Here is a 13,119-nt window from a genome sequence, read left to right as displayed (position 1 = left end):
GCTATCTCCAGTTTCTTCAGCCCCCTTTTAAAAAACCATCTATCAGTTTTCTCTTACAATGAAATGTAAATGATTGACAATCCCCCTCTCCCAGGAGCATCAGCCGGAACTCCACCCCAGGGGAGCGGACCTAGGGGGATGCTCACTTACATTTCTCCTGCTTTTAATTTAATCTCAAATATCTGACCCACTGGCTTTTCCTTCCTCCCTGAAAGGAGCAGCTGAGCCTCTCTCCAGATCGGTCTGAGGCTTTGCATGGGCTCTTAGGCAGGGCACACATCAATTGAGATGCCATGCAGCCCTGATTACCCCAGGGTGCTGGGCATTGGACATCACAGGGACTTGTTAATGTAGTTAAATGACAGACATTGGAGGATGGGATTCTTCTGGGGAATAGCAAGTTTGCACACACTGTACCAGAGAGCAGTGTGATCCTAAATACGTGAGCAGGAGCCAGGAACTCCCAACTCCTAGTCCCAGCTCTGCCATGACTTGCTAAGCGGGCCTTTGGCAAGCCACTGGGTTGTGGTTTCCAAAACCGTGAAATGGGGCAACGTTTCCCTGTCTCGGAGAGGTGCTGCGAGGATCCGTGTTTGCAAATGACGGAAAACCTCTGTTTCAGCAGGAAGTATTTGGCTCAGTCACTTTCCGGGTGCTTTTGGATTCTGAGGTGGTGTGTGTGTGAAAGCAGGAGATGCTCAGGATCTTGGAGGGATTCTGCTGAGCTGTGCAGAGCAGTGTTCCTGCAGGATCTGTTTTCAGACCTAAAGCCTCTCTTAGGCACTAGCCAATGGGAAGGCTTTGGCAGTAACACGGGACGATGTTTTCTGGAATGGATTTTGGAGGTTCCTTTAGCTATTTGGGCTGAAACCAGCTGGCAGTGCAGTTTCAGCAGCAAAGCTGGTGAACGGAGGGTGTGTATTCTGGAAAGCCCTGGTCCACAACTTGGCCTCCTGCTGTCCACGAACTGTGCTTGGTTGTGGCTTCCAGAATTGTACAGCAAGGGAGGGGGTCGGTCTGTACTGCGGTGCAGGAGAATTTTGCAAAACTCTGGGAGCTGTATTCTGGCTTCACACACCTGCACGTGTGCACCCCATCAGGAGGCTGGTTTGTCTCTGAGGCCAAAATATGAATTAACAGGAAGCGGCCGGGGTGGATTTCACCCCGAATGTGCCCAATGTACCTACTATAGCTGCTGGCAGAAGCTTTTCTGTCCCCTGCAGGATGCCCCTAAGGGAGACAGAAAATCCCTGTGACTCTGCGAGGATCTGAAGTATGGCAAAAGGCTGAATTAAGAGGAGCTGTACTGAGCTGTTGCTTCCTTTTACAGGCAACTTTCAAGAAGCTGGTCTCAGAGCTGCATTCACAAGCTGAGCACATGAACCGCCTACGCCTGGCCAACATGACCTGCTCATTTAAGGGTCACTGGATCAGGGCCAAGGAAACCTGAGGGTCAGATCAATTAGAAACAAAATGTTGCTGGGAATGCCAAACTGGCTTTAGGAGGCTTTAGGAAAGGCAAAATGTTCTACCGGCTTAATCCCTGGATTTTGCAACACTGGGCCCCTCAGAGTGAATCAGGCAAGCCCAGTCTGCAATGTCGCTTGCAGCTTTGGGTTCAGCGGGTATTGGCTTGAACCAAAACACTCCAGTCCAGTAATCATTAATTTAACTCTCCAGTGCTCCAAGGTGATTGATTGTACATGCTGCAAGCCAGTCTCCTTCTCACATATGTTTCCATGCAATAGGATGTCCCTTTGGTCATAATATACACAAGCTGTGCAGGATTGGATGGCTTGTGAGTGAGTAATGGGCTGCTAAGGCTCTCCCTTCTCTCTCACCTGCTCAGATACCCGTGCGTATCAGTTCGTAGCCCATGTGAAAAGAGCTGGTGCTCGCAGTCCAGTTCCTCGTGGACGGACATCTGCAGAGAGACTCTGCTCAGCGCCTTGGTGACGGGCTTGGCAGTGAGGCTAAGGGTGGAGGGCTGGCTGCTGGCTCGAGCAAGGGACTGGAACTCAGGTTTCCTGGGTTCCCTTCCCAGCTGTTTGACTGTCTTGCTGTTACTTCCACTTACCAGCTCTGGATCTATCTACGCTTCTATTTCCCCATCTCTCAAAGGGGGTAACCGCTGCCTACCTCACAGAAGCATGGTGAAGCCACCTATTTAAAGAGCTCTGAGACCCGTAGGTGACATGGGCCAGAGAATTTCTGGGCTCCGAGTCCAGATTCCCTCTCACTCCTGAGGCAGTGTCTGCACTCAGGCTCCCACACCATTGCTCTAACACTACAGCTGCTCCCCTAGTGTTAGCATCGGCAGGGTTCTGGCTCTGGGCAGCTCTAGGTGACACAGGTCAAAATGCTCCCCCTGATCAGGGCCGGTGCAACCATTTAGGCGACCTAGGCGGTCGCCTAGGGCGCTAGGATTTGGGGGGGTGCCATTTTCTTCGGCAGTGACCGCGGCGGCCGGATCTTTGGCCGCCCCGGTCGCCGCCGTCATTTAGGCGGAGGGAGCTGGGGCAGTGGAGCGTGGAGAGGGCTGCCTGCAGCAAGGGGGGGGGGGGGCGGCACGCAGGGGAACTCCCCGCCCCAGCTCACCCCTGCCCCGCCAGTCAGCTTAGGTGCCGCAAGCCTGGGAGGCGGGAGAAGTGAAGCAGCCACAGCGTGCTGGGGGAGGAGGCGGGGCAGGGGTGAGCTGGGGCGGGGGGGTGCCTCGGGGTGGGGAGCTGCCGCAGGGGGGACGCCTCAGGGCGGAGGGGGGCGGCGCCTCAGGGCGGGAGGACGGGGGGGGGTGCAAGGTGGAAGTTTCGCCTAGGGCGCGAAACATCCTTCCACCGGCCCTGCTCCTGATACTAGCAGCAGTGGGAAAGCTGGAGACGCCAAGGCCCCAGAGAGAGTCCCGGCAGACCAGGGCTGTGGCGGGTGAAGCTTCCGCCCATGCTGGGCTTGATCTGGGCATAAACATGAGGCTTTTTTGTGGGTCCAAGCCTAGCTGTGAATTTTGGTTGGAAGTGGAATCCCCGGTAAAGGGGGCACGTGGGGATCCCACGCCTGACCCAGAAAACGACCCGCCTGCTGCTCGTCTGCCCACACAACATATTTCCACGAGCTGACTGCACAGAGCAAAAGGCTGTTTGTAGGACCAGCTGCTTCCATTGAACTAGCAAGAAGTGCAGAGGAATTACAGACCTTCCTTAAGGGGGGCAAGAGGCTCCTGTTTGTTCTCCCCGTATGGGGCATGTGGATTTGGAGGTGCTCTGTAATCATTTGTTAACACTGTATGTTGTCTGTTTATTGGGATGTTTATGGTAGATGGGGTTAACTCAACAGAGGGCTGGCTGGGAAAACAGGCAGGAAGGAAAAGAATGGCTCAGGATAGTCACCTCTCAGCAAACACTGAGGAGTTGTTAAGGGACAATGCCAGAACTAGTAGCTTTGATGGTTTTACCTCCTCTCCAGCCAGCCTACAGAACTAGTTCTGGCCAGGACAGGAAAAGGCCTGGAACGTAGAAGAACAAAGGAACTGTGGCAGGATTTATAGGGTCCCTCTGAAGAGAGGTTGAGTACTCATGGGAAATGAGGCTGAGATCCAGCGCCCCATTGGGGTGCTCTGGAGAAGCTTGGCTTGATTAGATCGCCATCACAGGATGGTAGGCCTTCAGGGACGACAGACGTGCATGTAGACTGTTGGACCCTTTGGTTTGAGACGGCTGTCTGAGCACGGTATTTGTCATTAGTCGTAGATGGCTGACGCAAAGAACCCCAGAAAGAACAGGAGTACTTGTGGCACCTTAGAGACTAACAAATTTATTAGAGCATAAGCTTTCGTGGGCTACAGCCCACTCTCACAGATCTTGGGAGACAGACCTGTCCTCGCTTACAGACAACCCCCCAACCTAAAGCAAATACTCACCAGCAACCACACATCACTGAACAAAAACACTGACCCAGGAACCTATCCTTGTAACAAAGCCCGATGCCAACTCTGTCCACATATCTATTCAAGTGACATCATCACAGGGCCTAATCACATCAGCCATACCATCAGGGGCTCGTTCACCTGCACATCTACCAATGTGATATATGCCATCATGTGCCAGCAATGCCCCTCTGCATGTACATTGGCCAAACCGGACAGTCTCTACGCAAAAGAATTAATGGACACAAATCTGACATCAGGAATCATAATACTCAAAAACCAGTGGGAGAACACTTTAACCTGTCTGGTCATTCTATGACAGACCTGCGGGTGGCTATCTTACAACAGAAAAACTTCAAAAACAGACTCCAACGAGAGACTGCTGAGCTGGAATGGATATGCAAACTAGATACGATCAACTCAGGATTGAATAAGGACTGGGAATGGCTGAGCCATTACAAACATTGAATCTATCTCCCCTTGTAAGTATTCTCACACTTCTTATCAAACTATCTGTACTGAGCTATCTTGATTATCACTTCAAAAAAAATTTTCTCTTACTTAATTGGCCTCTCAGAGTTGGTAAGACAACTCCCACCTGTTCATGCTCTCTGTATGTGTGTATATATATCTCCTCAATATGTTTCACTCTATATGCATCCGAAGAAGTGGGCTGTAGCCCACGAAAGCTTATGCTCAAATAAATTTGTTAGTCTCTAAGGTGCCACAAGTACTCCTGTTCTTTTTGTGGATACAGACTAACACGGCTGCTACTCTGAAAAAAGAACCCCAGGTGTCCGAACCCAGTCAGCCCTGCAGGGTAAGCACAGTGGATACCTGGGGCCCGGTGTGAGAACGGGAGGATTGCGAAATTCCGCCCCAGGAGCGGTAAAGGCACAAGGTCTGACACCCGGCTGGTGCCTTCTGAGAGGCCTGCGAGGGGACAGAGGGCAGCTAGCCCTGCACTGTGACATACGCCCCAGGGGGCAGCTATCCAGGCAGAGCAGGGGTAGGTCTGCCAGAGAGCTTTGTGTGGGGAATGTGATAAGTCAGATGGCGGAATGAGCTAGCTTAAATTAGAAAAAAAGCGTATTCAGGATATTTTGCCAACCTCGTCCAGTGTATTCCCTGCTCGTTTTCTGCTTTCCAGTGGCCACTTTTATGTTTCTAAGGATCATAAATCCTCATTTTTCCACTGGACGGGAGGTCCGACAGTCTAATCAACAGCCATCTGTGTAGTATTGTTTACATGTTGCCCCGTTACCGGGAGCACAGGCCCAGCTGTGCTCAGCTACATTCAAACATGCCAACTTCCTGCGAATGTTTGACCTCTCTGGCGGCTGCTCGCAGTCCACGGGGCTGGGACAGTCGTATGCTGTGAAAGGGGAAGAACCAAAGCCCTTCCTTCCCCCTCCGCACCCACCCACCCCTTTGCAGGTCTGGTGCACTGGTAATGCTCTAAGTCGGTGCTAGCTAAGATGCTGAGAGGGAAACTCATGGGATATTTAAAAATAAAAAAGTAGAGTTTAATTTTCTAATCACATCAGTTTCAAAGGTCGGCCCTTCTAATAGCAATACTGAGATGAATAAAGAGAGCGCGAACGTGGCCTCCATGTGTGAGGGAGGCAAATTTGGTTTGAAACAAGTAATGTTCCATACATTTAAAATATTCACTCTCCCTACATTATTAATGCTTACAGAGCCACTCTCCCAGCTTCAGACGCTCTAGCCTGCAATTGCTGTGGGAGGGAAAGGTACCTCATTAGGTTGCTTAGATCAGCTACTTGCTGCATCCAGTTTAGGAGCAGGGGCATGGAATAGCTGTCCCGCAAGCCATGCAAGTAGGATACTGTGACTACCCGTTCTGTCAGTGGAGCAGAATTGGTCAGAGTTCCATATACTTCCTGCGTCTGTTACTTCCCCTGCAATCTCGAGTAAGGTGTGTTTTGAGGAAGGAGGTGGAGCTATTTATTTTTCTAGAACATAAGGGTCCAGAAACAGCACATTTACGGTTGGGAAGTAGTGGACACACGCCACGGTATTAACTTTACATTTACATTCTAGCTCCCTGCACCCCGGTTCTTTGAAAGCTAAATCTGCAGCTAGACCGGCCTCAGTTGGGATCTTGATCTCTAGGAGCTAGATAAGATCAGTCCTGCTACTGTTGGGATAGGAAATCCCACAGGAAAATCCTGGTTATTCAATGGGGTGGGGTGGGGGGGACGACTTTGCTCAGCCGTAATCCTATATTCACTGTCCGGGCTGAATTCCCATTTGGGTAATTACAGCTTGCCTCCGTAGACTCCTCTGCAGTGTTATCTGGACAGAGGGTTCTTCTAGACTTCTTTCCTGAACTGTTCTGTGCTCCTTTCAAAGGATGCTACAACACAGTGGTAGTGATTGTATGAGATTAGATTGTAAACTCTTTGGGGGAAGGCCCTTGCCTGACCTTTGGTGCAGGGCCCAGCACAGCATTCCTGATTGGGCCTTTTGGGGTTACCACCCTGTCAATGATAATATGGAGTTTGTACAACGTTTGGATTTTTTGCTCTGAAATTGGTCAGACAGGGGAGCTGCAATTCTCTCAAATTGAGGTGCAGAGGCACAACCACTGCAGTCCAATAGCTAGCTGCAGTCCTTGTAACTGACAGTGAATGAGAGAGACATTCACGGCTGCAGTGCCTTTGACCGATCATTCAGAAAATGCTAGAGTTTCTGGCTCAGAACAAGTGCTATGATCTGGTCTCTGTGGAGAGGCATTTTCAGGCTCTCGTGTATTCCTGCTCCAAAGAGCCCAAGCATCTCTGCTTCAGAAACATTTTTCTCTTAATGTGACAGATGTGACAGGATGACAAAACCTCAGGTGTTATGTCAGTGATCCTGGCCATTCCTGGCTCTGGGGGTTCTCGTCTGGCTGCTCTTTACTAACGGAGAGGCTGCATCTCGCCGGAGACCAAGTCACCCACAAACCTTTCCATTTTACCATGGTTCTTCATTTACATAATAAAGGCCCCAATACCTGGAGTAATTAAGGCACGTTAAGAATTGCTTTCTCGAATAATTCTCCATACATGCAAGTTGTTCCTAGCTCTGGATACTGCAAGTGATTTCAAATGTGCATTAACCAGTCTCTTTCATCAGCAGATGGAAGCCAGTATCTGCATATGTAATTTATATCTACTTGAGTAGAATTAGCAGATGAAATATGCATTACACGGCTCCAGTAACATTTTTTGCTCATACAGCTTTTAGCTCTTGGTAAGTTAATATTACACACCAAGAGTGTGCAGGCCCTTATGCAAAGCAAGGAGTTGCACACAGGGATTTAAAGCAGTTACAGAGTGTATTCCAGATCAGGCAGGTTTGACTGTCTCTAAATAGAATAAAATTTAGCTGCTCAATTACAAGAAAGCAGGCCAGAAAGAGGCATTGCCTCTTCTTTGCAGCATCGTATGTAGGTTCTTTAGATCAGACAGACCTTTGTCTGTGCAGTCTCCCCCTTGAATCTTCCAAACCTAGGGGCATCTTCAGAATCATTAATATCCAAAAGTATTTCTACCCCTCCCTGTATGATTATCAAAAGACTAACTATTGAAACCTGGAAGTCGGCAAAAAAAACACCATGTTGCTGAATAGAATTTGGTCCTCGGTACCACTGGCAAATTTGGGGGTAGGGGAGGAAACAGAATAAATAAAATAAAAAAAATGCAAGGAACATCGACCCCTTTCTTAGAAGCCAATGTAAGGATAACCAATGAACCATCTGCGTTCTTCTCAGTTAGTTTACACACTAAGCATTTCGTCTTTGCTAGGTTATAAAATGTAGTCGTCTGAGTCCAGCTTGGGGATTTTTTTGCATTTGCTTTTTCCTCCAAAAAATATAAATGGTTATTTAAAATATAACCCCATTGATTCTTCCTAGAAAGGAAGTGATTAAATGACTCTGCAATTGGATCCCATCTGCCACTTGTGCTCAGAGATTGAAAGAGAAGTATTGACAAGAGCTGGTGCATGGCTTTTTAATGGGATAGTAATGACCTCTCCTACGCGTGCCCTTTGCAGTGATGATCTCTCTTACCCAGCTGGCATAGCTACTCCAAATGCGAAGTGGCCCAAAATGGCAGTGCCATCCTAATGCCTCCTGGGCTTTGAAGGATTTCACTTCTTGGAGATGCACTTCAAGGCCCAATGAGTTTTAATGACTTGGAAGCCAGGCTAATGCCTGTCGCTGGAGACCTATTGCCTCCCCTGTGCGAGAGGTACATTGTGCACTAGCCCGTTAGAGGTGATCCAGCAGGAAGGCTGTAGCCAGGTGGGAACAGGAATGGCCACAGCCAGTGTGAGGAAACTGGTACTAGCTAACACACATGCCAACACATGGTAGATCCACAGCCAGAGAGCCAAATCTGGGTCCGGTGAGTGAAGCCTGAACAGGACTTTGCTGCCAGAATTACGACTCACGCCAGGGCTTTCGTCCCTCATCTCTGCGACCATTAACGTTCACTCCTCCATTTAAACACAAACGCCCCTCTTGTACGTTTAGCTCCTGCTTCGCACGCTATGGCGCGACAGGTAGATTTTTAAACAGTTTGTCTCAGAGTAATAATGCATGGAGAGATCAAAAGGGTACAGCTTATCCGGGGTTTGCCTGCCATAAACAGTGTGAAGTGCTGGAATTTTATGAGCAGCAGCAGAAGCCTGATAGACAGGAAGGCCACCTAATGTTTCTGGCTGCGAGGCTGATGTGGTGTGTAATGGGTTCCGGAGGCTCCTTTTCTGCAATAGGTGCTCAGAGACCTCACTGCTCGGAGCCATATGTGAATCGAGGTACCACATGCACATGTCCATGCAAGGTGTCCACACTCCAGGGCAGGTGTTTAGCTGGCCCCATCTGAGCACCTCACACTCGTTAAGGGACTTCGCCTGGCAGTGTCAAAGGGGATCTGTGGCAGAGCAGGCCATTGAAGCTGGGATCCCCACTCCCAGCTAATGCTCTACGCACTGCACCCGCCTGCCATGAGATGTAGGCTTCTCGTGGGCCTTTCCTGGGCAGCTGCAGCTCCCTTTCAGGAGGTTCCAGCACAGAAAAGGTGGTTTTCACCAGGGGTTCTCTCACCACTTGTGGCACCTCAGTAAGGGAACTGCCTGGCTCCTCCACCCTGTCTGCTCTTGCAGATCAGGGGCTCTCAGCCTTTCCAGACGACTGTCCCCCTTTCAGGGGTCTGATTTGTCTCGCGTACCCAACTTACACCTTGCTTAAAAACAACTTGCTTACACAACCAGACATACACATACAGAAATGTCACAGCACACTGTTACTGACAAATTGCTAACTTTCTCATTTTTACCATGTAATTATGGAATAGATCTATTGGAATATAAATATTGTACTTAATGTTTCAGTGTACAGAGCAGTATAAACAAGTCATTGTATGAAATTTTAGTTTGTACTGACTTTACTAGTGCTTTTTATGTAGCCTGTTATAAAACTAGGCAAATCTCTGGATTAGTTGATGTACCTCCTGGAAGACTTCTGCATACCCCCAGGGTACATGTACCCCTGGTTGAGAAGCACTGTTGTAGATCATAGTTAGACCCAGACCCACAGTTAGGAGGCAACATTCTCTGGGGGCAGGTTATCCCAGGGCTGGCTACTGTGTCTGGGCTTGGCCCCTGGGCTGCTGCAGTATGACAGCCCCTTTGCGCCTAGAATACGTGTGTTCAAAACTGACCCTCTGGACCAGGAGACAATGGGGATGGCAGCCCAGGAATCCTTCTAGCAAAGTAATAGATTGAAAGAGAAGTATTGACAAGTGCCTGTTATTTTAGAATTCCATGAACTATGCTGCAGAATCCCTCTGGGAGCCCGTTCGCAGTTCGTTCTGGCTGTGGGAAGGGGCTCCACCACTCTCTGCCCTGGGGCTGAGTCTAAGCAACATGTGGCCCACCAGAGTGCCCAGAACTACCCGAGCCCTCCGCCCATGGAGGGCTAACCCCTCTCCACTGGTGGCGACAGAGCAACTGATGGGGCATGCCAGGACTGCCCCTCCCAGCTGCAGAAACTACCTCTGCCCAGCCAGGTGCTTGGGATAGCAGGCTGGCCCAGGAGGTGACCATGATGTGTCCCTGCCCAGGGCCTGGTTCTGCCTGCACTGCCACAAAGGGCCTTCTGGGATCACCCTAGTCTGTATTTTAAGAAAAATGAGAAACAAACCAACCCTGATCTTGCAATTTCAGAAACAACAATGTCCAGACTGACCCACTGCGGCAATCTCACCGTACCCCATGCAGGGAACGAACAAATCTAGCCCTCAGGCCCGGGTCATGTGTCTCTTGCTATTTTTAGTTGCAAATTAGCAGCAGCCAGGTGTGAGTTCTTTTCCTTTAAAAAAAAAAAAAAAGTTTTAAATCTCTTCCCCTTTAAAAGGAAAATGGAGTAGGCCATGTAAGGAGCGGAGGGACGTCCCCTTTGGAGATGGGAGAGCTGTGGGGGTAGCAGCGCTGCCTTTGAGTGCATTGCCAGCATCTGGATACTACCCAGGATTGAGACAGATGCGCCTGCATCGGGGCCTCCATGACTCCTGCAGGATCTTGTGCAATTTTGAAGTGTCTGTAACATTAATGTTCCCAGGCTCACTGCTGCTGTTTACAGGGCTATGGCTGTCAGGCAATCCGTGCAATGACTCCCTTGCTGATTTCACCAGCTCCGTTACAGCTGAGTTGATGTTATTAGACTATTAAAACAAGGATTTATTCTCACTGCTGTCAAGCAATTGTAATTCTTACACCAAGTTAATCCAGAGTACTTTTTTAAATAGATGCACATGGCCAGATTGTCAGCTGGCGTAAATCACTGAAGCTACACTGACTTCAATGGAGCTGGGTTGGTTTACAGCAGTTGAGGGTCTGGCCCAGGCATGGAGTCCATTGTTCACACGGGGCCAGCTAAATCCTGTGTAAAAATATCAGCAGCTCAGAACGAAGCCCAGAATGGGGGCGTAAGGACTGGGTCCGTAATGTAAGTGTCTGGCTGCTGCCCCCCTCTCTGACAACAGTGCCTCCCCGTGACTTTATCCAGACTGCGTGTGCTGTGTCCTCTCCCTGCATTGAAAGCCCATTTATGTCACTTGCCACTTAACTAGTCATTAGCATCAGCAAAACCCATCCACCATGAGCTTCTCTCCCCCACACTCCACTGGCACGGTCTCTCGGGCTTGGCAATCACGTGCAAGTGAGAGTCTACTTGTCAATTCGAGATTTGACTTGGGTAGATGCCAACGCTCATGTTCCAGCCACAGGCCTCAAGAACATGGCATTTGTGGCCAGACTTTCAGTGCTCAGCTCCCGTTAAGAGCTGGGGAAACTGTGGGCTTTGAAAATAGCCCACCAAAGTCAAGCTCAGTTTGTCTCCTCTACAAGGGTCATTTTTAAAACACACACACACACACACACACACACACACACCTTTGCCAGTGTGCCTTTTGAACACGCTCCCCTCAGTGGCACAAAATGGCTCCTCCTTTAGCTAGAACTAGGCTAACAAATAGATTTTTTAAAATACAATTTAGGCTAAAATTGCCTGTTTTGTCTAAGTCCATCCCAGCTGTTAACTATTGACCTGAAATCTCTTCTAACTTGGGATTCTTTCCCCTTCTCCCCTTAGTATGAATTCAAAGCAAAGAACATCAAGAAGAAGAAAGTGAGCATCATCGTTTCTGTGGACGGGGTGAAGGTGATTCTGCGCAAGAAGCAGAAGGTGAGACTTCACACTGAACGTGTCTAAGAGATTAGCCACGACTGGATCAGAACCCAAAGTCCAGCAAGCCCAGTGTCCTGTCAGACAGTGGCCAGGATCAGCTGCTTCAGAGAAAGCTGTAAGAACCTCACAGTCACCAGATGTGGGATACTCCATCTCCCACATTAGGTCTCATCCTAATCTCTAGTGGTTAGAGATAGGTTTAAATGCCGAAGCACGAGATTTAATATCCCTGCCAAAATCTGTGTAATTATGGAAACTGAGGACACTCTGCTGTCCATATAAATATCCAGTCCTCTTTGACTCTTGTGAAGTTGTGGCCTCATTTGGCTGACATCAGTAGATTTGTTTCCTACAAAGGAGCTTTTTGTATGTGGTGTGAAGATAGTCAGGGAAGTGAGTGAGAGGGCGGAGGGAGGGGTTTGCACTGCCTGGAGTTGGCAGTTAGCTGCTTAGTGGGAAATTCTGACAAGAGTGAAGGATTCTGTGAGGCCAAATCAGATTCATTTTGCATACAGAGTTTTCTGTGGTACCAGTGCTGTGTCCAAGTGCTAGAGCTGCTCACAATGGTTCTGGGGGAGCAGAATTTTGATGAAAAATGACTCTTCTTGAAAGAATTTTCACCAAAATTTTTTTCTATATTTTCCATCAAAAACAATTGATTGAAAAACAGTTTTGATAGTTGAAACTGTTGGGTGGTGGAGAGGGGGGGGTGTTTTGTTTTGTTTTGTTTTTTCTTTTACTAAAAAAACAAAGAATTCTCACAGGAAGTTTCAACAACAATTATTTTTTTAAAATTTCCCATAAAAAATAATTAGCGGGTTTTTGACCAGCTCCACTAAGCGCCTCACGTACATTAATACCTTAATGGGCTAATCCTCCACACCCTGGGAGGGCAGGAATTACCATTATCTCTATTTCACAGATGGGGAATTGAGATGAAATGATTTCCCCATAATCACACATGAACTTTGAGGTAGAGCTGGGAATTGTACCCAAATCTGCTACGTCCTAGTCAGTCCAGTGCCTTCAATGCCAAACCTGCCCTTCCTCTGTCTGCGTGATAACCAAGTTCTATCTCATGACCATTTTTCAAGCCTGAGGGACGGCTAAATGATCCGAAGTGTGCACTTACATCCGAGGCACCAGCTTTTCTTCAGCCAAATGACTGTCAATAAAATATTCAAATCCTGGTCTAGATCCTGGTGAGGTAAAACCCACTGTTCTCCTTGGGTTTGCATTACAAACAGTTCATCAGGCAGAGCAGTGTGGCTTCAGCTCCTGAGGTGTGTCTTATTCCTTTTTTCTCTTCCCTGCTTACAGAGAAAAGAATGGACCTGGGACGAGAGTAAGATGTTAGTGATGCATGATCCTGTCTACAGGTAGGCTGCGGAGGTTGCGCTAGCTAGCTCTAGAGGCAACTGATCAAATGTAATCGGATGCA

General features: G+C 48.7%; 1 protein-coding gene across 1 annotated transcript in view; it reads left to right on the top strand.

The window, feature by feature from the left end:
• The window catches only part of LOC135891400 (carboxyl-terminal PDZ ligand of neuronal nitric oxide synthase protein-like), a 59,107-nt gene that overhangs the window by 32,572 nt on the left and 13,416 nt on the right, over positions 1 to 13,119 (top strand). Inside the window, exons 3-4 of the mRNA XM_065418954.1 lie at positions 11,583 to 11,675; positions 12,999 to 13,057. Coding sequence (XP_065275026.1) covers positions 11,583 to 11,675; positions 12,999 to 13,057 — 152 coding nt within the window. The remainder of the gene's footprint in view (positions 1 to 11,582; positions 11,676 to 12,998; positions 13,058 to 13,119) is intronic.

This window comes from Emys orbicularis, chromosome 18 (genome assembly GCF_028017835.1).
Source record: "Emys orbicularis isolate rEmyOrb1 chromosome 18, rEmyOrb1.hap1, whole genome shotgun sequence".
NCBI lineage: Eukaryota > Metazoa > Chordata > Testudines > Emydidae > Emys > Emys orbicularis.
This window is presented reverse-complemented; position numbering and strand designations above follow the sequence as displayed.